The 25,891-nt window shown below is 40.9% G+C and overlaps 2 protein-coding genes across 2 annotated transcripts; one reads left to right on the forward strand and one right to left on the reverse strand.

Moving 5' to 3' along the window:
• The first annotated feature begins 953 nt into the window (after positions 1 to 953).
• On the forward strand, positions 954 to 11,512 carry LOC108934949 (breast cancer anti-estrogen resistance protein 3-like). Its single transcript, XM_018753186.2, has 10 exons — positions 954 to 1,146; positions 3,952 to 4,080; positions 5,298 to 5,722; positions 6,129 to 6,217; positions 6,808 to 7,541; positions 7,942 to 8,057; positions 8,379 to 8,550; positions 9,588 to 9,699; positions 10,118 to 10,324; positions 10,929 to 11,512. The coding sequence occupies exons 1-10, from the start codon at positions 1,024 to 1,026 to the stop codon at positions 11,090 to 11,092; spliced, it is 2,271 nt and encodes a 756-aa protein (XP_018608702.2). The 5' UTR covers positions 954 to 1,023; the 3' UTR covers positions 11,093 to 11,512.
• A 697-nt stretch (positions 11,513 to 12,209) lies between these two features.
• On the reverse strand, positions 12,210 to 24,211 carry LOC108934951 (formin-binding protein 1-like). The gene is made up of 14 exons (XM_018753187.1): positions 23,865 to 24,211; positions 21,390 to 21,505; positions 20,593 to 20,643; positions 20,078 to 20,225; positions 19,346 to 19,408; positions 17,484 to 17,588; positions 16,320 to 16,448; positions 15,872 to 16,018; positions 15,354 to 15,596; positions 14,851 to 14,954; positions 14,117 to 14,249; positions 13,443 to 13,537; positions 12,864 to 12,991; positions 12,210 to 12,606 (listed from the first exon to the last, which is right to left on the reverse strand). Exons 1-14 carry the CDS (start codon positions 23,922 to 23,924, stop codon positions 12,452 to 12,454), a joined length of 1,677 nt encoding a protein of 558 aa, XP_018608703.1. The 5' UTR covers positions 23,925 to 24,211; the 3' UTR covers positions 12,210 to 12,451.
• Between the last annotated feature and the right edge of the window lie 1,680 nt (positions 24,212 to 25,891).

The following is a 25,891-nucleotide window of genomic DNA, read 5'->3' on the forward strand; positions in this document are numbered from 1 at the left end:
GGGACTTGAACCCCAGACCCACCGGAAAGCAGGACTGCGGTCCAACCCACTGCGCCACCGCACCCCCATAGATAAAACAATATTTATAAAAACTATAATGCATACAATTCAGCCTTCATCCTTTGTGAAGGTATTATAACTATGCCAACAGAATCTAGAGAAACACATTTATAGCCCATTATACTTTATTGCTGGGACTGGGACTGGCTTTACAGCAAGTTTAATCTTGTTGTAACAGCTGCAGAAATTCAGGTTTAGCATCTTCTTAGAAAGTAAAACAACAGGGCCCCTCAAGGGATCTGAATCAGCAACACAGGTTAAAAGTTAGACCCCCTGCATCACCTGTAGAGCATCACTTGATGCCTTTATAAGTGTAACTGCTTGATAAGGAGCAGCAGGGAGCATGGGTTTTAGAGCAGTCTTTAGAGTCTTGCAATGGGAAGGTGCTGGGATCAAATCCCTGCCTCCATTCTAATAACCTTGATGAAGATACTTACTCTGGATACATACCATAAGAACATTCTGTCATTTAAAGTGGTAAATTGGTGTGAAGGTAATTATATAACATTATGAGTCGCCTTAGACAAAAGGGTCAGCAGAATAAAGAATAGAAATAATTGTGATGCTCCTCCAGAGAACACAAAATGTCATGCGTGTGTCTGAGAGAAAGACAAAGAAGCAGAAAGAAAGCGGGCAGGAAATGAAGGTTTAAATAAGATTAAAAGATCAAGTGTGAGATTTACATGTTATACATGCGCTACTGCGGGGAGGTGTGGGCGATGGGCAGGAACCAGCGCTGGAGCCACTCCCAGTGAGCATGGATTTCTTCTGTGCGAGGGAGAGCTCACGTGGGGATTTCATCTGCTCATGCTTGGAGCAGCGAAGAGGGCCACAGCTTGGTGGAACACACAGGAGCTGGGCGGCTTCATAGGGAGGAGCACAGAGATCGCTTGGGAGTCATCGTAGGGTTTCCTCGCTCGTCACTGACGATTTCATGAAACAGTCTTGTTTTTCTGAGTAAAAATGCGCTGCCTTTTTTGGGATAGTGAGTTTATCGGAAAGATGTCTGAGAGATGCTCGGTCCTGCAGAACATCACATCTGCTCTTTGCTGCTTTTACCACAAGCCTTCGGTCATCAAAGCACAGGTGAGTCACGTGTGCTCTCGGTGTTTGAGCGTGTCGTGTAAAGTGTCTCAGTACATGAGACTAGTGGAAACCTTCATACCGTGGGAGCTTAAATACGCATGGAGAGCTGTGTCGAAATATCATGGAAAGATGTGTTCTCACACATCCCTGTTTTTGTACACAATATTTGGTGTGTGAGTGGTCTCAGTAGCCCCATGAATATTCTACGTGTCTGTGGTTATGTGTGTTTACACTCGTTGCCATGAAATTGTGGGGTTTATAAACCATAAAGAAAGACTCACCAGGCAAACTACTTTCCTTTGCATGAAAAAAATATATATTCATATTTTTTAATGCCTAACTTTGATATATTATGGTTTTTATCTGGCTAATTTTGGTTTTTGAGTTTTGGAAATACTTCCATCTTACATTAACGTATAAATAATGTTACTCTGTAAGTATCTGTTGTTTAGCAGTTCAGTTTAAAAGAAAATAAATTATGAACATAATGGAAAATAGAATACTACATTTATGTAATTTTACATACTACAACATATTATTATACATGATATTGATATACATACAAATATACTGTATCCATACGTATGAAATATTATGTATAATATATAATATATATATCACCCTTAAATGGAAATATTATTCAGATATATTATGATGTATATTGCATTATATTATACAATATCTGACAATATATCTGTATATCTTAAAGGTTTGCCAACTTGTTTGAAAATCTAAAACTGCTAAAACGTTGATATTATTAACTTTCTGCTGGATTGGAGTTAGGAAACATTTATTGATATAGAGTGAGAGTGACTCTAGAATGAATGTGTATGTGTGAATGCAGCTGGCCAGGAGAACTTTGCAGTACTTGAGGTACAAGGTCTCAATCTCCTGCTCTGTCTTCACAAGCCGCAGTCCACATATGCTGCCCCGGCCTTCTCAAAGTAGTTGCAACTTGCAGAGAACCGCAAGGCTTCATTAACGTGCGGTCCTAGATCTGGGTGTTGTACAGGCACAACAGACATCAGTCACTGTGTGACACTTAGTGGAAATGAAAAGTGACAGCGGGCAGCAGACAGCAGACCTGTGCCCATGGCTGTCTCTGTGTGTACAGAAAAAGTGTCGCATTATCCATTGTTTTTGGTTGCTGTTTAAATTGGACAGCAGCAAAACTTATCTCCTTTCCTCCTAGTGGCATCAGATGTATGGCTTGCAGAAATCACACACACACACAGTGTCTGAAACCACTTGTCCCAAGCAGGGTCATGGTGAACTGGAGCCTAACCTGGAAACACAGGGTGCAAGGCTGGAGGGGGAAGGAACACTGCCAGGACAGGACACCAGTCCATTGCAAGGCACCCCAAGCAGGACTTGAACCCCTGACCTGCCGGAGAGCAGGACCTGGTCAAACCCGCTCAACCACCACACCCCCCTTGCAACATCCTTCACTTTGCACGAAAAGTAAAGATTAAAATATATAGTATGAAATATCAAGAGGAACAGATGCATAAAACATCAATAAATATTTTAAAAATATTCAAATACCACTAATACCAATACCAATAAAACAGCACAGACCTAGACCTAGAACAAAGTGATAAGTACTGTAAAGAAACAATAAACTGAAAAAGTGATAAACTAAAAAGCAATTGTAATTATAAGGAAATACAGTATAATATAAAACAAACAAAAGTCTCTCTCGAGCTTTCATGAAATCATCTTTCTTATTAAGAGGAAAAAAACAAACATATCAATGTATCTGCAGCTCATGTGGGCTTTACTTGTATTTTCTGTAAAAAAAAGCGTGTTATGTAAACATCTAATAATAGTCAACACATGTGAATGTACACATGTCATATTGTGAGAGAACTGATCCCAAAGGAGACATGCATCTAGCACCCCCCATGTCCTATTCCTCGCAGTCGTCCATCAACACCTTGTGCATTGACAGTTTCCCCAGGTGTTCCTCATGATTATGGGAATGAAGAGGACAACACGTGGATGTTTTGCCTCTGGGACAATATGGGTCGAAACACGGTCACATTTGTTGCTCCACGTGTCTTATTCTTGGCTCCAGAGGCGATAAGTGAGACCAGAAACGCTGCAATGACATTGCGGCTGTTGGGTCTGATGGGAGCTGTCTTGTCAAACTCCAGCTCTGAGCTGTGAAGGAAATTCACACATTTACTTTGGAGCAGACAGATGCAGACAGATAGGTCAGGATTCAACCTGACCTCTATGAAGTCATTCTCGGTATACTGTAGCAGGGAAGAGTGGTCGCAGATGGGTTATAGACTTATTAGGGACTTGCTACCTGTTTTGCAATGCATCACATTCACAAAGCTGGAGCACTAATCAATGCAGACTTTACTTAAAGATGTGCACTTGTCTACAGAAGCAGCCCATGCTAGGTGACTTTCTGAAGGCATGTTTTAAGGTTTTGACCTCCTGTCTGTTCAGTCCCTTAATTTGTAGATTTATCATTGGTATCTTTAAAATTTTTATCACAGTCTCCATGCTTCTTGCCATTCATGTTACCAACTGTGCAACTGGCCATCTTCAAACTTTTTACTTAATTCATTCATTGCATTCTTATTTCACATGACATAATATACAACAGTACTTGGAAGGCCTCAAGGTGGACCTCCTAGGTCTTTCAGATGGTCTACGCAATGAACGCTGTGATGATCGTACTGAGGCCCTTAAAGAAGTGAAATGAAGATACATTTTAAGAGAGGTCACTGTTGCAACATCAATGGGATTATTGTGGAGATAATACTATACTGTTTGTTTTTTACCCTTCAGTTCACCCAGGAGAGTGCCAGTTTGGAGAGCAGTGCAGAGAAGCTTCACAAGGAGCTGGTGGTGGAGCTGAAGTGGAGCAGTGAGGAGCCTCACAATCACTCCTGGTACCACGGAGCCCTACCCCTACAGGTGGGTGCTGAACTGGATCAAAAGATCTCCACTTTGTTTGGAAGGAATATAACCATAATTTACGTTATACAGTATTTACTTTTGAACTAGTTTTTGCTGAATCAACATAAACTTTCAAATGTAAATGTCATACTTCAATTTTTAATACATTTTCATTAAAAAATGCATTCATCCATGAAGACATTTCCAGTAAATGCTTCTTTTCCATGTAGTATTACAGCAATCCAGAGCTTTTCCCATCAGCCATTATAATAATTGCTATTGTTGCCTCCATTACAATTATGATTTATTTTCTATGAATAATGTGGCACTCCAGTGTGTCATAAATGCATTTTTTGCTACTTTATAAACAGTTGTGCTTGTAACTATTGTGCAGCATGCCAGTAAATATCTCCAAAGGATACTGATATTGTGAACTCATTACTTATTACTTATATTATTACTGTAAGTGCCTTATACGGTCTAGAAACTTTTTTTGGCAGAGCTTTTCTGGGAAATGTGCTGTTGTAGCCCTCATGGTGACTGAGCAACGCTGTGACTGAGTGGAAATTCAGTATAGCAGCACTGCCCTTATTTTTCGCAGATATTACCTTTTAAAAACTTATTGTTAATGTCACTGTTTCAAATAAGATTGAATGCATGCCTAATTAGATCCCGGTGCTTCTTCATTGTGGAGAGGGAACTGAAAACATTTTTCTCATTACTAAGTCCTGGAAGAGTTAGAGAGGGACTGTTTTCATGGAAAGTAAAGCCTCTATTTGTCATGGTCCTTGCCGGAAGTAGGGGGTCGGACACAATTAAAGAGCACCGGACTTTATTGAGGGGAATCCAAGAATCGTGGTCTCAAGACAGGCAAGGTCGTCGATGTGCGAATGTGGTTATAGGGATTATCTAAAGTCGTCGTTGAGAAACAAGCAATAGTCAGAACCCGCTAAGCAACGAAGGGGAGGTCAGGAGTCAGGCGAAGGAACAGGGGCGAGGACGGGAGAACAAGGAAGGTAAGCAATACAGAGCACACAGTAACGAGTTGTATGGCTGAACGAGGTTCCGCAGTTGCTACTGCTATTCTGTAGCCTTTTATGCGTCTCCCCTTGCGGTGCCCCCAGGTGTTCTTCTTTGCGTCGATGGTGTGGGCGTGGCACCATTAATATTTTAAATATTTCTGGAAGACATGTTTGGTTGATTAGGTGCCTTTTAGAGCTGCTGTTTGCTTTTAGGTAGGAGAACACCCGATCACGAGGGACGGCAACCTCCCAAACTGTGATCCCCTGTCCAGTCCGGGCAGCTACACTCTAACCTGCCAGTGGAAGGACACACCACAGCACTTCAAGATCACCAAGGGGGTGGCAATGGCAAGCGAGGCCTACAAGCAAGCCCAGTATCTGCTGGAGGGGGAGGCCTGTAAGAGCATGCCAGCACTGGTGTGTCACTATGTAGGTAACTGTAAGCCCCTCTCAGAACAGGTGGGGCCAATAATCTCCCAACCTGTAAACCGAGGGCTGCCTCTCCGCTGTCTGGAAGAAATCTACGGGTCACAGGCAGTGCTGCTCATGCACAGGGCAGAGCCCTGTAGATGCCTGTGTGTCAGCATCCTAAATGAGAATAACCAGGGACGTCCCTGCTACCATGGCAACCTCCTGAGGTGGGTACACAGGGCCAAAGAAGCAACTCAGCCAAGTTCATTACAACACAGCAGGCTAGATTGATAGGGCATCTTCTAAACAATGCAACAAATCGGAAAACCATTTGAAAGATAAGAATGTAAATGGAATTTTCTTTAAAATCCCTTGAATTAAATTTTAAATAATGTTTCTCGGATAGGAATTGTCAGGAATGGAAATGACAATTTTTTAACTGCTGTAAGCAGCCTTCAGATTGTAAAAATGATGATATGCTTATTTACACATGGTATGTCAGAAGTTTTGCTTTCGTTTGGCTAACCCTGCTACATCATTATTTATTTAATACAGGTGCAATTTAGTATGTTTAATAAGTTTCACTGTGTCTCATGGGGGGCTATGAGCAGAAATCATGTCTCCCCTCCACAGGACAGAAGAGCGGTGTCTGAGCCAGCCAATGTGTGCGAACAGGAGGCAAACCTTCACATCCTGCCAGTCAGAGAGCATCCTTCATCACGGTAGCACGGATTGTCATCATTCATAATCTGTTATCTGTTTGACGTTCTGGTGCTTCAGCAACTATAATAGCACATTTCCTTTTGCACCGCCAGTCAAAATTATCACCCACTTGATTGAAACGAGTTTGTTTTCAGGAAGCATTTGATTCACACGTTTGATCAGGCAATGAGTCGATATGACATCCCAGCTCTTCCGTAGCAGTTCCCGGAGTTATAGGGCACTTGTGGGTTGTTTTGCTTCAACTCTTCATCCAAGTATTGCCTTGCTTGGCCACACGTATTCACACTTTTCATTGACACCTGAGATGTACATCCATATATATGAAGTGAATCATTTTTGATTATTTTCTAGAAAAGAGAGGGGGGCACACAGGTGACTCATTCTTTATAGAAAAAAGTAGGAAGGATGAATCACCTCTTTAATAAAGAGTGGGGAAATATACACCACTATTCCTCTGTTCTTCCATTCTTTATTCATAGTGTATCTGAGTTTTCCAAAGGTTTGCTGACCAAAACTGCCTATGCTGTATTATTTTGAAGTACAACTGAAGAACTATTCTGTTGATATTAACGACATGACTCCTCCACAGGCTTGAATACAAAATGCATGGAGACTCTGCTAGGAACCAGGCCTTTACTGTTCCGGATGGGGAACGAGCCACCGCTGAGCCCCCCTATGTCAAGGATGGCCTATAAGGGGTTGACTGAGGTGTCCTTCATGATGTCTGGCAATCACCTGTGTTCCGACCTGCCCACCAAACCCAGAAAGGCTTCCTCTGGGAAGCTGGCCCATGTCCTCCACACACAACTCCTTGACCCTTCTTTCCAATCCGCACAACAGCTGAAACACTGCTATTCTGACCTGAACTTTGGTGAGTGGAGAACCTTTGGCCTGGCTCTGAAGGACAGACTTTTCACTCCTCTCTCTAACACTGGTTTCATGGAAAGGCTGAAGACAGATGAAGATGAATACAGTTGTCAGCGGAAGCCTGAAGCCTGTCTTACTAAGCTGAACCAGAATCTTCACTGCCTTGACCTTGATGTTCTGGATGTTCATGGCAAGAAGAAAGGCCATATGTTGTTACAAGGGATGTCAGAGGAAGGAAAAATGAATAAACTACACCAAAAAGAACAGAAAAAGAAATGGTTCCAACCACCTATGTTCCAGAAAACATCAGCGTTTTCTCCTAGAGAGTTCAGATCAAGGCTCCTCCCCTTTGAGAACAAACCTCTTGAAATGTCCTTACTGAAGAAGATTAACAAATTGCTGGACCGTCAAAACCATAGAACCATCGCAAAGCACATTTTACAGGCTGACTGCAAGGTACTGAACTATCACTCGCTTACTATCATTAAACAATTTTCCAAGTCAGGGTCACAGTTGTCAGAAGCTTACCAGGATAAGGTCAATTGTGGTACTCCCCAGATAGCATGCTACTAGCTGATTCATTATGCTGCGTGCTGAACTGTCATTCACTAAATACAAGCAGTTGTTGTTTATTGTCAAGTTTAAGCAAAAAGAAGCACATCCACAGTTAATATTTCTTCAGCTTATATCAGGCAAAAAAGTAAAACCAGTAAATGTAAACTCATTGTTGCTGTATGTGTATTTGCCAGTTTGTAAAATAGATTTTTATCTTCAAGTTCATTCCTTGACTACTATTTTATTTACTCACAATGTCATAAATAATACTGTAGATGTATAAGTTTCCTTTTTTCATCAGGTTGCAAGAATATTGCATATTGCTGAAGAGGTCAAAGGTGAAATGGGAGTGAACTCAGGCTTGGAGCTTGTGACCCTTCCCCATGGCAAACAGTTGCGTCAAGACTTGATGGAAAGGTAAAGCCTGAGAACTGAAACAGGGCGTGTGAAATGCTAGATTGGATAAATGCTGTTTAACATTACCAGTTATCTTTATCCAGTAAATCATCATGACTCTATAATAATGGCATGTAATTAAGTAACATTAATTATTAGTGAAAAGGTATAGGTCCAAAATCCAGCAGTGAAACTACTGATACATCTTCATAGAAGGTACTTTACCCAGAAAGTTTCAGTGAAAATTAGTATGTATCACTCACTGATAAGTGACATTACATATTTTATGTGGAAGCCCATTTTGAAAACGTAGTTTCAAATGGCCTGTTGTGTTATCTCCAGGCACAGCACCATGGCTTTCTGGGTGGCAGTAACCATCCTGGCCTGCACTGGTCATCCGGAGGAGCGGGCTGCTGCCCTCAACCGCTTTCTTCTCATAGCCCGGGAGCTGAAGGACTCCATGGGGGACCTCTTTGCCTTTTCTGCCATTCTGAAGGCTCTGGAAATGCTCCAGGTAACCAGTGCGAGAGTCTAAGGGGCATCTAGGACAACCATATAGCAGTTAGATGTATTGTAACGAGCCGTGTTACTGTGTGTTTGGACGGGAAGATTTGTTTAATGTGAATAGTTGAATTGTGGGTAAACTGTAACTAGAGGGTTCAACCACTAGGGTGATTCATGGGGAAACTAATGGGGTAGAGTGTGTTTGGCAGCATGTTGAAGAGAACCTAGAGAGTGCTAAGTAGGCTGGGAAGACTGGCTTGAGGCACAGGTCCTGGAGGAAGCGGGAACCTCGGACCGACAGCGTTATTTCCCTGCGTGCCGCTGTTCTAATAAAACGTTCAGAACGAACGCTGCCTGCGCGTCCTTCTTCGCTCCATCCAGACCCACGGCGCTGCGTTCCACAGTATTCTACTCCTCAAGAGACTGATGAATTACCCTGCATTTTAACTTTAAATACAGCAGATCTAAGATTCATGCCTATTGATCAGGGGCTTTGAGTCCGGGCCATTGCAGAGTGCTGCGTGTGCGGTTTTTTTCGCTGCAGCTGAGATCTTCGTTAATTTACTGTAATAGCTGTTTCTTGAATGAGCCACATGGTTCAAACCTTGTTGAACGGAGCGTAGAGCAAGAAGAACTGAAATGCCTTTTCAGTTGTATGAAATGAAAGCTGTATTGATTTAAGAAAATTGCTGGATGAGTGCCATGACAATGTCTCATTCATTTTGTTCTGTCCAGAAGCAGAACAGAACAAATTAGTATCAAACCTCTTTCTGTTTAACCTTTCAATTTAATTCATGGAAAGCTAAGAGCGATTAAGTCGGCGACACAACAGCTGTTTAATTCGCATCGTGACTGTGTCACTATGCAAGAAATACCTTTATGATGTTTTCACAATTACTGGGGTCTCTTGAAGAGGACAAATGAGAGGAGCGTAATTGAAAAGGGTACCGAGCCCCGTGAATGAGCACATTAGTGTTGCGCTGCGGCCGCACTCCTGGAACACTTCAGGCCTTCACCGCGGTGACCCGGGCCTCCCACTTCCCACAGATACGGAGGTTAGAGCACAGCTGGACCAGTCTGAGAAGGAAACACCCGCAGACTGCCGTCATGTATGACAAGTGCCTCAAGCCTTTTTTCAAGGGTTTATACGAAGGCAGCAGTAAGTAATTTTTTCTACCCCATAACGTCTCAGTCAGAACCTTTCCTAGACATACTGAACATTTTTTCCAGCGATGAAAGGAGTTATAATGTCTCACGGTATGTTGGATGATTTGTTTTCCTAGAATGTTGTGGCTGTTGTTTGTGAACGTTTCGTTGGGGGATTTTAATTAAGCGCCAAGAAATGTCACCATACATTTTTACGTGCGGAAATTCTTACCCGGCAATTTTACAGTTGCATGTTTGGAGGATGTTTTCTGTACACACAATATCCCCAAGACAACACACAAAAACTCACTTTACAATAAATACCAAAAAACTGATTGCGCTCGGAATTGTTTCTTCCGCTTTAAGGGATATGCGGCTGTAATATTTATCAAGACTTTGTCTGTTATGTTGCTTTTTCTTGGTTACCGCAGTAGCTGTTCCTCCAGACAGTACCACGGTACCACTCCTGATGCCCCTACTCACACTCATGGAGGGACCCCCCGTGGCCACTGACGATGGCGACATATGGGAGAGCGACGACCTGGGCTGCGACACCACACTGCAGCACCTAGAGATGGCTCGGGTCATGGCGTGGAATGCAGAAGCGTGCGCCACCAACGCTGAGTGCATCCTCCAGGGTAACTAACTGTCTTCCGTCCCTCGGTCCCACAGCACAAGTTGAATTTCTCAACAGAAGTGGAGTTTACTTACCCTGCAGTCTGACACTGTTTCCATGCACTTATACAACTGGAAGCTCACCGCGGCAGTTTATGCATGCATACGTTTCCCTCGGGCTCTCGGATATGCAGGTGTTTGCTCCAGTTCTTTCAAAAAGACCAGCTTTCCTGGTCTCCATTAAGCTTGGGGAACAGAGAGCTGAATCCTTGAATTTTGCACATAGATGTTATTCTAAGCACTCCTCATGCAGCTCAGCGGAAAAGTACAGCGTATAAACACTTATATACTAAGCTATTTAGAATTATTTTACCCAGTCGTGTACCTGGGTGACTTTACTGGAGTAAAGAGTTCGGGATAAGTTCCTTGCAGGAGGGCAGTGTAGCACGAGCAGGGATTCAAACCTTGGACTTGGACTGATGGTAAGGTGGCAGCTCTAATCACTAAGCCACCTGCTGCCGCTCATGTTGAACTGAACTAAGTATTTGCAAATAATGACCACACGTCTTGCTAAGTAAACATTTAAGTTGACTGTCTGTAAAATGTTTCCTCATTTTGCCTCTGAAGAGTTCCAACCCGATGAGGACTTGGTGCAGATTTTCACCACGGACTTCCAGCTGCGACTTCTCTGGGGCAGTCGAGGGGCCCTTCTGAACCAAAAGGAGCGGTTTGAGAAGTTCAGTCTCATTCTTACTGCTCTCTCCAGGAAGTTAGAACCATCGGTCAAGTAACTGTGTTCTTATGATTCCGACCTATGTATCCAGACCCCTAGAACTGAAGATTAATATTAGTGTTGACACACATATGCAGGAAATATTTTTTTCCATAATTCGGAAAAGCACTGCTTGCATTGGCATTTCAGTATGTAAACTTTCAATGCGATTTACATATACAGTAGTGTTAATAGTGCATTAACATGACCTTGTTGTGCAGTCAAACAGAACCAGCGTTTTTTTAATTGCTCAAGCAGAATAATTATGTTCTTTGGCTGTCTGTACATTGACTTGGAATATTACAGTTTTGAACACTAGTGGGCACATGATTTACTATAATGTAATTTGTTTTAAGTTTAATATATTTAGTTTGTAATGACCAAAACATGTAATAATTTTGCTGAAAATTTAACATAAATACATATACCATAATTCAATGTGTTTAAATGGAGCTCAGACAAAGCAAATTACAATAAAGGTATTTTCTGCTCCCCACTAGTCAGTTTCACGTAATTAATAATAGCTTTTTTATTGATTTATGTATATCATAGACCTTAACACCACTTTTGGAAATGCATGAAATATACATATTTTATTTCTTCTTACAAGTCACTAGAGTCAGAACTATGCCTAATGAGAGCCTTTTTGTATCTATCTTTAAAAATAATATTTTCCACATTTTCTTTCATTAAATTTAAGAATCTTTAGCATTTATAGAAAGAGACTGTCACAAAATGCATCGTCACGATGAACCTTAAAAGTGAAACAAAATAAATACTGAGCATGACACATCCCGTTATGTATTTTTGGATCGTCAGTCTTTACGGATCATCAGTCTTTACTTGCGTTTGAATGCTTTCCTAAACTGTGCAGCTAGACCTCTGATCTTATCACTTTACTCAGTCACTATGATCTTACCCATTATTATTAATTATATTTCAATTAGGCAACTTAAAATTAATTTTGATCTAAGAAATCACTTCAAAAGTTTACTGTGCATAAATATCATACACAAGAATGCACAGTGATCATTACTGCATACTATATAAAGTAAAAACACTGCCAAAACAGTAAGTTATTCATATTATACGTTAAGTACATAGTGTTCTTTCATCTTGTCAAATTTTGTCTGATTTAAATATTGTAAAAAGATTTTGCCTAAAGCATTTCAGACATTTTACAAGCTGTACTACTGGACAGCTGGAAGCCAGGCTGATGTCCGGTCTCTCAGAGGAGTTGTCACATGCTGTAGCCCATTCCTGGTATGGTGTGAGGGATGTATGTCTCCACTGGTCTGGAGTCTGTATCGGAGCAGCTCGGACCGTCATTGATGCTTCCTCGCAGGGGGACCTACAGGGCTGAACTATGACAAGACATTTACTGGACCCGGTCTTTTATCTCCAGGTAGGACGTGGGCACAAAGCCCTCGTGCCCGCTGCAGTTGCGTGCTCGTGTCCATCCGTCCCCCTTGTCCTTCTCAATGACATAAAGCATCTCGTTTGCTTTCATGATCAGTGAGCCCTCGGCCTGACCTATAGAAATAAAGAACATAACAGTTGTCATAAAACACTGAGCAGCAACATCAGCGTATTGTGCTGTACGTTTTGCAAAGCATTCTTGTACTGGACAACAAGTGAATATATTACACATTAAATTAATGCACAGATTCAGCTACTGTACTCAAACATACAAAATAAGTGTAACACGTACATATAAATTGTTAAGAATTTTATCATGTTATTAAAGCGTATAAAATATGAGTTTGCAATGAAATAATCTTTCTCAGTACCATCAAAATCATAGAGAGCTCGGCAGCAGCCAGCAGAAAGAGGCTTAATGTTGTCGTACTCAAAGTGATCGTCGTCAAACTCCTGGCATGCCACTATGATGACATCCTCATACAAGCTCTCCTCAGGACTAGGGCAAAGAGACAGTTATGTTGGCACAATCTGTACACCAGCACTTCCATTAAAAATATGGATTTTTTCCTTAGAAACTTGTCCAAAACCGAGAACAGCATTTTCTCTTGTGTCAACCCTCCCTTTCAAGACGGATTCCGCATCAGTGAAATAATTAATAAGGACCCTTAATTTCGAATATTAAGGAAACATATCTACAGCTAAAACAGTATTTCTTCTAAAAAGCCTCCTTCTCAGGACCACATCAGTAAAGTAATAATCAATAAAGATCTGTAATTATCGTTAAAATTGAAACTTTCACAGGGTCCTTTGTCAGTGGTATTGTTGCATCAGCCAAACATTGTATAAATCTGGAATATTTCTGTTATTCCCACTACACCAGCATTATGTGAATTATTAAATTAGCATTTGTATGGATAATGAACATCTTGTGAACACAGCTCCCTCACCTCTCCATGCTGTAAGGCATGTAGATGTTGTCCCCGGAGCTGTGGTGTTTCCTTGCATCTGCGCTCTGCTTCACCTTCATCTCTAACAGCAATTTCTGAGACCCAGGCACAAACATTTTGACACTACCCAGCAGCAAACAAACACATTCAAAGCATATGCCTACATTATACCCACATCCAGAGGCTGTCACTACAGCGATTTACAGAGCTCTGGATTTAGACATCTGACTTCAGTGAGAAATCATAGTCTATGTAGTTGACAATTATTAGACATGTTAACTAATACTATCAAAGAACAATGGACAAATTTATCAGCTCTTTGACTATAACAATAGTGCATTTAAAAAAAATTAGGCACCAATATTCCAAACACACAAAGTTCACTATACACATCTGTACAAATGAAATTGAGATTTACTTGTATTTATCAAACACTGATTAATATCTCATTAAGGGAGAAGTGCAGTAGGTTTTTCTTCCCTTGTTACAACACAAAGTCGAACCTGGTGGTTAACTGCCCAGCTGTAACAACGCCCTACAGGCCTCGACCATCCAGTAGTGTCGATGAAGAACCCATCATAAACCATAACATTTGTAGAAATCTCAGCATATCCATAAGTAAGAAAGTCTATATGGAGTATCTGCTTGCACATGGGCAGGTATAGTTAGGATACCTCGGCCTTGGAGATCTCTAAGCGTAGGTGCTCTATGTTTACTAGAGACTCAGACATTTTGGTGTCCAGGGTTGTGGTGTCCCCTAGTTGGGGCTTCTTCTCATATCCCTCCTTCATCTTCGTGAGCCCATCCCTGAGTAGGACACAAAGATATGGCTAGGTCAAAACACAGCATCATGGAAATTGTACTCGTAAGAAAAATGTATTCATACAACAGGAAATCAGTCATATAAGGTTGAACCTTTGTTCATATCAAAAAGTGATGCACACTGGAGCTACATTAACAATAACTGACAGTTATCAGCTAAAGACACATAAAATAATAATTCAGGCTTATCGGTGTTCATGTAATGGAATATTTCACTGCAGTAAAAGGTACTACGGTACCTTGACCTGAGTAATAAGGAACTGCAAAACCTCAATAAAAGAACGTGTTCTTGCAGCCACAGCTGCAAAACATTAACCCCCCGGGTTTTATCACAGCACAGTTTGCCTTCCTGTAAGAGGCAAACAAAGCACATACAATAGTAGGCAGCAATGGTGTACAAAGAGCCAGCGAGCCAGCACTGGAGACAATGAGAGCATCTAAATGTCTAACATGTGTCCATACTAAGCAACCCAGAAGATTGTAATCTGTCCCCATCTTGGTGAATAAGACTTTTGAATGCAGACTGATTACAATCTGCTGAGTTTGTATCATCAACTTCTCCCTGTCTGTTCCTGGCACAAGCCACCTGTAGTTCGTCTCTATGCGGAGATCCTTGTACAGCTGGTCAATTCTCTGCTGCAGCTTCTTACAACTTTGCTCTGGGGAAAGATGGCTGTAGTCCTCCAGCGACTGAAAAATGAATGAATCAAAAAGGAAAGGATATTTTTTCTTCACATGGGTCTTAGATAAATAGAACAAGAACAGGATAACTACTGTCATCTATTGTCAATACACTTTTCCTTACCGGTGTAATCCCACCAGGCAGATTGGAGGAGGAAGTTCTAATTTTATAGCAATTGTTTTTTATGGTGTGACAGTCTGAAAATCTATTCCAACAGCAATTGCTCAGATCAAGAATAACTGCCTTTATTTAATAAAATTTCAGTACAGTTAAAATGTTTTCTATATGTATGAGCAATGCATGTACTTTTCCCATATGCACTGCCATCAGGTCATTTTATTGTGACCCTCAAGCACATAACTTGATGAGAGAACAGATGCGTTGACCATGATTTGCCTCCTACGCACCAGTGAAGATGTGTTGGGTGTCTGGGTCTTGAACTGAACCTGCCTCTTCCACTGGCTTAGCTTGATCCTGGCCTTGCCCAATATGATCTTCCTGTCTGGGAGCACACCATCCAACTTTGGCCCGTTTATGGTGCAGGCAGAACTTGTACGGGTTCGAGCTGAAACTTGGGAGAAGTCTTCAAAGCAGTAGTCCCCTGGAGTCTCCAAGCCAGACTTGTATAGTTGCACCACCATCTCAGAATCCTCAAAGATAGAGAAATTTTACCACCAACCATTTTTAGAAAATATACAGTACTTATTTTTATATGTGACGTCAACCTCACAAGAAGCCTTCTTTGTTGAAGAACTTCAGCCATATACTCGAGTTTAATAATGATACAAAAATGTAAGAAAATAATTCCTACAAATTTTACTTATTGCATTTCTATACAGTAAAAGTACCATCCACCACACCATCATTATTTTACTCCATACTTTTGTTTTTACTGACATTCCCCATCATGGTATTCTACTCTTACTTTCTTAGCATCCACTGACTTCCCAGCATTCACCATGCCTTGGAAACACTTGGAGATGGCAGGGGAGACCCTCTGCTCCAGTTGTCCTAGGCTTTTGTAGCTCTCACCAAGTGTCACTGAGCGTCTCTCGTCCATTTCCTGCAGCTTCTTCATTCCCGATTCAAAGAGGCACAGAATGAGCAGCACCCTTTTTATTACAACTAATACTATTGCTTAGAAGACAGTTTCGTCTAGAGTAACCCAGTTATGACCATTTATTAAGTAGTATATTTTTACTGGAGCAGTTTAGTTTACAATCTATGCATAAGGCCATGCCCAGGCCCCTCCTGGACTGCTTCCTGCCAACTGCTGCTGTGTCCTAAATGCAGGACAATGCTGTTGACTTTCATACATGCATTACATGTTGTCGGAGAGACTGGAGGTGTAAAGGTTAAAGAAAAGATTTTACCTGACATATCTGCACAAGGGTAACATTGAAATACTTCCTCTGCTCTTCATTAAAGCTCTGCAGCTGAATGATGTATTCTTCCTTGTTCTCCTCAACCACCTGAAGCTGGGCACTGAGTTGGTTCTTTGCCTCAAATGGATAAACCACACTATTATTCAAGGACTTACTGACATTAAAACAAATGTTACATTCAGCTCTCAAAGCTGGTTTATGTAGATATTGTACAATAAGTATGCAAAGGATGCACTATATAGGGCCACATTTAAATATAGTACAAGAGATAGAAATCACACAAACAGTATTTTCTCCCTTTCAGATTTTCTATGCTTTTCCAGCTTTTTGACATAAATTTGATAAAAATCTTTTTGTCAATTTAAATTACGTATTGGGGGGCAAAAGAATTACTTTTATGTTATTTACTTGATGCGGAAGACAATGAAATTGGCAATCACAGGTGTGACAAAGTAATTACCCCCTAACTAGATTCATCTTAATTAAAGGGGTAATTAGAATGAGCTGTTTGAATATAATCAGGCTTAATTGAGGTCAGCCCTGGCAAATATCATTTTCAACTAGTACATCTTTACTAGATGAAGCTCAGTTAGCAGAAATACATATTCGTGTTATACGATGCTAGAAGGAAGTTTGTGATGCTCATCTGCATGGCTGGTATCACACAGCCACTTTAAGCTCCTGAATCTCAATGAAAACATGGAAAGAACCATGCTCATCCAAAGGAGAAAGTTTAGAACAGAGGTACGTTTATCTAGGGGTGGTTATCTTGCCAAGATTTCTGCTAGAGAATGGTATAAAACTAATGAGCTACGTAAGTCGGACATTCGTAACTCGGGGACTGCCTGTACATGAAACTAAACGTGGGGCATGTACTTTAATTACATTAGCACTGTAATTTTATTAGGATGCACAAAGCTCATTTGTGTTTTGCTGTTCACAACAAGAACATCAAAATGTTTTAAATAGTGTAAGGGGCAGTTTAAGATACTAATATTTCAGGAAAATACATTAATAGTTTTTATAAAACAGAACAAAATGAGTTTATGTAAAATGTATAAAGCAGCAAAATAAAACATTAATGTGCTGATACTGGGATTACAGTTCATACGGCATTACATATTTTACTATATTGTACCATTAAGGGCCAACCTTTTCAACATCAGCTTTGGTGACATTCATGTCAATTTCCAACTTCTCATATCGCAGCTGTAACTTCTCAGCTTCCTTCCACTCTCGCTCAAATTTTTTCTTATCCTGAGGAAATGGCAAACACAGTCTATTTTCACGGCAAAGAAAAGGAGAGAAGCCAACGTTATGTTAACAACACTGAGTAAGGGGATGTTGCCAGAACTGTGGCTTTACAATAGGACTGCAGAAAGTCTGAGATGATTATTTTAAAGAATTTAATAAACAGGCTCTATCAAAGAAGGCAATATGTCAATTACAATAAGTACTACAAGGTACAGAAGACTTAATTATAATATGCACTCTACATTAAAATCTATATGGCATAGATTTTTAAATTAAAACCAGAAAGGTGCATGGCAAAATTATAGACCTAATGAAAACAGAATATTATGTAGCATTCATCAGTCCATCCATTATTGAGAACCACTTGTCCATCGTAGGGTCTAGGTGCTCTAGAGCTTATTCAAGAAGCATAGGAAGTGAGGCAGTGTTTACCATGGAAGGGATGCCAGTCCATCTCAGAGCAATCAGACATTAAAGGTGATTTAGTCACCAATCCATCTGACCCACGTCTTTGGACTGTGGGAGGAAACTGGAGCAACTGGTAGAAACCCACACAAACATGGGGAGATTTTGCAAACCCCACACAGAAAGACAATTTTTAAAATGCTGCCCAGAGCTGTGTAGTATTGGTGCTCCCTGTCAACATAGCATTTGCATTCTAACTTCTGAGTGGTGTGGAAAATTTCATCTTTACTATTTAATTTTTACACAGTTGTCCACAGTTTGTATTTATTGTCAGTAAGTTGTTCAACTTTGCAGTTTACAAGTCCATATAACCTTCAGGTTTTCTTGTCATGATTTTGGTCAAAAGTTTTTGCTTCCAAAATGTACGTCTGAATTCTTTATTTCCACTTATGTGTGCATATTTTTTTGCCACTTTATGGGGAGAAATTAATTGTAACCTGTTTGCTGCAATGGTGAGAAGGAATTACAGTATAACATACAATGCAAGTAATCTTGTTCTGTTGTCTCAGAAAGTGGAGCTAGTGTTTTAAGTTCTGCAAAATCTTGAATAAATTATTTCAGATATTATATAACATAAGTTATTATTCTTAAGTATTTAGATATTGTTTGTTTTGTGCAGTATACTTGATTTCAGCTTTGCATGCCTTTTGTAGGATGTTTGTTTTATGGCAATAATGTAATTTACGCTACAGAGTCACAGTTATAGAGTTCAGTGTTTGGTTTTGAGAAATAAGTACTTAATGCCACCAGTCTGAAAATGGTTTGGGTAGAAAGATCTGGTTAATATGTTGAAGGGAAATGTCTGGGATTTTTTCTAGTTAGTGTACAACTGAAAAAAATGTGTTCAGTGCTTTTGTTTTCAACTCAATATCCAAAACGGGGGAGGGTTTGAGAATGTTATTGTGAATTCCGGTCCTTTTTTTGAGGCAAAGCATCAGTAAAGGAATTGAACAGAGTTTAAAAAATTAGTGTGTGAGTGACAGAGAGAGAGAGAGAGAGAGAGAGAGTGTGTTCCACTGATGTATGGATGAGTGACCCAGTGTAAGTAGATGTCTAGCAGTGTAAGGCACCACAGTGAATAAAGGTGTTTGGCCTAGGAACACTACATAGAGTTTATTGATAGTCGCTTTGGAGAAAAGCATCTGCTAAATAAAGAAATGTAAACATAAATTTCACCTAAATAAGTCATGTATTGTACGAGTAAAGTATGGATACTGCTGGAGAACATGAGGGAGTAACTGAAGAACCCTGTGCAGTTCCATTTTACTGTAAGAATCGAGGGCAACACCACTCACGCTTTCCATCTGCTTCAACTGCTGCTCAATGTGCTGCTGCGCCTTCCTCCAGTCCTGCAGGTACTGTGGAGTAAGCACAAGCGAACACAAAGGCTGTGATCAGAAACTTCCAAAGGAAAAGGAAGCTGTCTGAACATGCATAATGGTAAAAAATGGCTATTCAAAAAGACAAATCTGTTCTGCTCACTCACTATCTACCCTAAATTCATTTAACTGACTGATGCTTTTCTCCAAAGCAACTTACAATGTTAAGGTTACAATTATTTAGCCATTTATACAACTGGTTAATTTTACTGGAGCAATTCAGTGTAAGTACCTTGCTCAAGGGTGTTACAGTCAGAGGTGGGAATTAAACTGCGACCTTTGGATCCAAAATTGGATAACTATTTTCCCTAAAAACCACTCTTGTTGAGTTTTTGTTAGCTATAGTATACCATGTGACTTTTATTTAGAAAAACCCACTGAAACAGTAATATAAACTTTATCCTCAAAGCAGGGGAAAATGCTGGGATGGTGTTCCCTTGGATTATTAATGTTTTCAATCAAATCTCCTGTCTTTTCCTTGTCTCAGTTGCAGAGTGGAAAATGGACTTTATACACACTTAGTTAACACTCCATAATAAAGATCAAGATTCATTAACATACTACTTAGCATCAAATAGAGGACAGATGTCCTGTCTAAGCAGCAAGCATAATGTAAGCAGTGTTGGAAGAGGAAATAAAACAGCTCACTTGTTTCCTGTCATTCTTGAGTTCCTGTGAATACTTCATCAGATCTCCATGCAGCTTGTCTCCCAGCTCCTGGGCGATGACTTCCCTGTGCCCAGCATAGTCATTCAACTCGCTCAGAATGGCATGGAACGAAAGACAGCAGGAAAACCTGATGAAGGTGTCACAAAGGATACAGGTCATCCCATAAAGGCAGACAGTATTGCACCATGGTCCACAAACACCAGTTCACCAGTTTGTCTGTTAATGACAATATAACAGACACTCAGTGCAAACATACAGGGTATTTTGTGGTTTTTCAAAACAACCTTGAATTGCATTTTCAGACAAAGTTTCCTAAATAGCTTGTAGTTAAACAGGATTTTAATGAAAGGATTTGTGATTGTGCTAAAAGGTACAACTAAAGTTCCCCACACCCATCTTCATAACTTAAACTTCCTAATCTACACACATTTTATACATATTTAAAAAAAAAAAACTTTGAAACTTTAAGCTCAGACTCTTTTGATTGGACTTACTTGGGTTCATCCTCTTTTGATTGCTTAGAACAAAACTTCTTTGCCAGGTTTCTGTTTGCAGAAAATGTAAGAATCACTTTCAAAGGTGCAGATCAGAGATAAAATCAGAACACAAATGTCTTCACTAGCATACAAACACACACCTTTTCAGAACCGCTTGTCCCAGCTAGAAAGTACCAGCTCAAAAATCCACTCTTCTGCATAAATGTTAAGTAATTGAGTTTGCTTTAATTTCTTAACATATGAATTGTATTTAAGGAAAGTAGTAACTACAGTATAAACTGGTAAACATTAACGTAAAACTTTGCTGGCTAAATTAATGTCAACATGTCTAATATTATTCACACTGCAAATTTCAACTTTTCCATGCCTTATAGTCAAAACTAATTTACAATTATCTAAAATGTAATAGAGGCGGGGCTTGGTGGCGCAGTGGGTTTGACTGAGTCATGCTCTCTGGTGGGTCTGGGGTCCGAGTCCCGCTTGGGGTGCCTTGCGATGGACTGGCGTCCCGTCCTGGGTGTGTCCCCTCCCCCTCCAGCCTTACGTCCTGTGTTGCCGGGTTAGGCTTCGGCTCCACGTGACCCCGTATGGGACAAGCGGTTTCAGATGGTGTGTGTGTGTGTGTGTAAAATGTAATACAAATTAAAGGTATATTAGTGTTGTAAAAGGTTTCAAAGAATGAACATTTTACACTTGCATATGGGAAGTAACAAGTACTGTATAACAGACACTAGGTTAAAAAAAAAAAAAAAAAAAGTGTCCTTATGTGAGCTTAGCTTTGACTAGTGTTTTACCTCAGTTGTTTTACATAGGTCTGCTCGATCTCCATCCTTTCTTTGACAAATTTTGCATACTTCTCCAAGAAGTCGATCCCCCATTGTGTATGCTTGTCAAGATTTTCCAGCTGGTCCTAAAGAAAATTACAAGCGAGGAAGCAGTCCTTTCAGCTTTTTCAGTGAGTATTTGTTCACGGCAAATAGAATGGAAAAACTGATCCAAGTTGTTGCTCAGTAGAACAATGTTACTTGTAGGCAAAAATATTATTTTTACATTTTTGTAAGCAGTCTTCACTCTGTGTGCAAATTTCATAATAGGTGAAAAAGAACAGGTACATAAGAGAATTCAAGCTTTTGACTTCATCTGAGAAAGTAAGTTTTCAGGGCAGGAAGATTCAGTCACATTGTAATCCACGACTTGAAAGAAGTGTTTTGAGCATATGTTATAAACGTCTTTTTTTTGACTAAGTGCTCTTAAGCTGCCATCTAAGATACAAACCGTACGTGTTTTAAAGAAACAGACAAGGATATGCCTGTCATGCTTTTTTTCTTTAACTTTGCCGGTGACTGTATGAGTCAGTTATTTAGACAAACTTTTTTGTAGAGACAAGATGACTTCTGTATAACTGTATACACAAAGACAAGCTTGTCCGGTAGCCAGGGAAGTGTGCCGAAGTGCGTGATATAGTGTATGACATAGTCTTCAAAGAATAATACAGTAATAGGGGACAGCCAGTAGCGTAGTGGTTGGCGTTAATGCCTTTGGATCTATAGGTCATAGGCTTGATGCCCACCTCCAGCTGTAGTACCCTTGAGCAAGGTACTTACCCTAAATTGCTCCAGTTGTCTAAATAGGTAAATAATTGTAAGTGTGATAATTGTAACCTTATTGTTGTAAGTCACTTTGGAGAAAAGCTTCAGCTAAATGAGTAAATAGTAATAGTACAGAAACAGACTAATAATTAATATGTTCAACATATTTTACGAGGGGGTGTGGTGGCGCAGTGGGTTGGTCCTGGTCCTGCTCTTCGGGGTGTTTGGGGTTTGAGTCCCGCTTGGGGTGCCTTGCAACAGACTGGCGTCCCGTCCTGGGTGTGTCCCCTCCAGCCTTGTGCCGGGTTAGGCTCCAGTTCCCCATGGGGCGAGTGGTTCGTTTGTTCGTTCGTTCGGACGGATGGACATATTTTGTGAATTCTGCCTTCGTTTCACTCAGAGAGTTTTGATCTGTTGGTCCAGTTCTTCCGATTTACAAGGAAGAAGATGCAGTCACAGAAAACTGTGCTGAAGTGCACATGGTGAGTTTACCCTCCTCCTAAGCAAACAAGGAAAAGGCCCTGAAGTCATGCCCATCTGTAAGCCTTGCGTGTCCTCTGTGCCATACGATACTCTTGACATTCCGCTTTGTAATCAACAGGAAGATCAAAAACTTCTTGTTAAAGGCAAAAATGCCAGCGCAGAGGCAGAAGTCTACTCCGAACACAATGGTCACACTGTCATTTCGACACCTTCCCTGTCCTATTAACCCTCACGACAAGAGGAGTTGTGGCCAAGAAGAAGGGCAGATCTAAAAAAGTGCAGATTTGCACATTAAATAAATGAATGTCCTGGCCTGTGACATGAGTTCACAGCGGAATGTGTGTTTAGTGTTCCCGAGGAATCTCCTCATTGTCCACATAGCAGAACAACACGTGTTCTGCATAGCATACGTACCAGGTAAGGTAAAGCAAGGTAAGGTGCACCTCACCTAAATGGTCACAGAAGACCTGTGTGCTCACAGTTCAGAGCAACATTACACAACCCTAACTACTCTCTAAAAAGTATAAGAAGAAGATCACAGTTCACTTCCGTGTTCATTTATTTACACAAGTATTAAGAACAAAAATACAGGCATTAAATGGATGGCAGGGGCTGAGCACCTGGAACAATTTTCAGAATTTTTAAGATATAATCATCTGCAAATGTTACTGACGGGAGAAGGATTAGTTAGAGATCAGTGTATTGTATTTAGGTGTCAGGTAAGGACAAAACCAAAGTAAAATGTTTTTCCCCTTTGCATATCATGTTTTTTTGTAAGTAGAGTTAAATAAAAAATAAAAGTAAAATTCTAATCTAAACACACTACGGGGCATTGATCTAGATATTTAACAGTAGCTAGTATCGCCAACGTTTTTAGTGCTTCTCACACACGAGAACAACGGATTTCAGTAAGTCTTTTGTCTTGAGAAAACTTCAAAGACCCCCCCCCCCCCCCCCCGTGTCGTGTGTCTGTCGGGCACGTGCGAAACCGAAGCCCTCGTTGGAGCAACAGCTGAACTGGAATATATATTTCCTATACATCCAGATCATCATGGACAGGAACAGGTGTTCGCCGAACTCTGCATTCAGACTGCAAACGTTTCGACATGATCCTACAGCCTCGTCCACGATGAAGCGGAGCGTGGCGCGCGCGGGAACGTGGAAACGAGGCTCCGGTCGCACGGCGCGCTCACTCACCCAGAGCGCCGTCGCCCAGCTCATGGTGAAAGAAAGGGGCCGGCGGAGCGCAGTCAGCATCCACTTCTAGGGCATCCCCGTACGGGTCCCACTCGAAGCTCACGGGACGGCGGGGAAAATGACCTCCAAGGTCCAGGAAACGTCCTTAACCCGTCCCTAGGGGCGAAGTCACCTCTGAAAAACGGGGAAAAAAAACTCCAAAAAACGTTCATCTACAGCCGCAGCGATAAAAAGCCCCGTCCGTCGTTTGTATGGTTCAGCATCTCCTCCCAAACAAAGTCGCCTTTACAGGCGGTATCAGTCCGAACTGTTGCTCTGACTTTGGAGTAGACGGATCAAAGCCTTAACTTAAGGCTTAAGTCCACTCCCCGGGCAGACTGCGGTGTGTACGAGGTGTGTTTTGCATGGGAGTGCTACGCCCACCTGCCTGCCCACCTACCTGCCCGCCTGCCCGCTCGGACGGGCCATCCCACTGGGGAGTCGGTCTTATTGCAATAATTATTAATTATGACCTGCTCGCGGGGCACCTCTCCATATCTGGAATGAGAAATTCCGAAACATCCCAGTCGCCATGATTATGTGGCAATAATAAATAATGAATTTCTTCATGCTTGACTATGTTTGAATGGATTGAGTTTAATACCTCATAATGATTGTGATAGTGAAAGGTTCAATTGTGGCATGATCAGTTATCGAATAGCCATCCATGGCACGATCAGCTGTTAATAACGGTCATCAAAAATGTAGCCTTTCCAATGCCTCGAGCAAAAAAAAAATGCTGTAGTGTTCTTCCACATGCTACAAATGAATACGAATAATTGCACTGTGATACAAATCTCAACTGTTTCAGAAAATTGTCCAATGCTGTAAAAATGATCAATGTAACACACACACACACACACACACACACACACACATTTCACAGTGAATTTGCTGGCATGTTCTGTCCAGGTCCTGTGGGTGGCGCTGTTGTTCATACAAACTGAGTACTGCTCCGCATTGTGCGTGAGAATTTATAGGCAAGTTTCCATACCTGTACAGAATGCATCCATCCATTGTGCAGATTTTGTGAACCACTCAGTCAAGCGTTGGTCGCAGTGAACTCTGTTATGTAAACCAGTCTTGGAGTATTTAAGCAGAGTAAACGTCGAGTAAACGGTAGGCTGTCGGTCTGCCAGGGATGGATCTCGGACAGCTACTGCCTGGTGCATAAAGAGCAGCACTGAGTGGTGTTCATCTAGTAGTGTCCTGGATAGGATTATAGCTTCATAAGATGAAGGTTCTGGGTTCAAATCCTGCTTTTGTTATAGCACCTTTTATGAAGCTGATCTGATACAGCAAGAAAACCCTTCTGTGTAAATTGCTAAATCATTGCGAAGTTATGTACCATTGTAAGTCATACTGGATAAAAGTGTCATCTAGCTGAAAGTGTCAACCAGTTGATTGTTGCCTGACTGGTCAAACGTCTTTTGAGAGATAATTTTAAAAAAAAAAAAAAAAAAAACTGATTTTACTGATATTGGATGTAGATGACATTCATGAAGCCTGAAAAAGACAAAGGAGATTTATCATTTCTTACCACACAGTCATCTAGTGCTGTTCCTAATCTGGTAAGATGCAATCATAATGCCCTTCTGAAAAAGATTTGAAAGCCATGTAGTGTGCACCCAGCATTTTTTGTTTCTGCTTATACCTTTTTTTCCCCTTTGCTTTTGTAATATTTTTACATAAACTGCCCCATGTTACAAGGGCATATTGGTTGTTCTGATTTCTCACAGAGCCATAAATATAATGTGTCTTTTGTTCAAGAGGTGAAATAGTTGTCCCACCTTATTGGTATTATCAGATTAGCAAATTGCAACTGAATGCCCAGTCAGACTTTGTATTACAGTGGATTACTACGACTGTAACAACAAGATTAGTATGGGAAAGATTTTTATATAAACGCACACCGGGCCACATAATACAGCTGTGCAATGGTTGGGTTAAACTGAAAAATCCTTTCAAAAATTTACCATCACAAACTC

The sequence above is a fragment of the Scleropages formosus genome, chromosome 3, assembly GCF_900964775.1.
Source record: "Scleropages formosus chromosome 3, fSclFor1.1, whole genome shotgun sequence".
Classification (NCBI taxonomy): Eukaryota; Metazoa; Chordata; class Actinopteri; order Osteoglossiformes; family Osteoglossidae; genus Scleropages; species Scleropages formosus.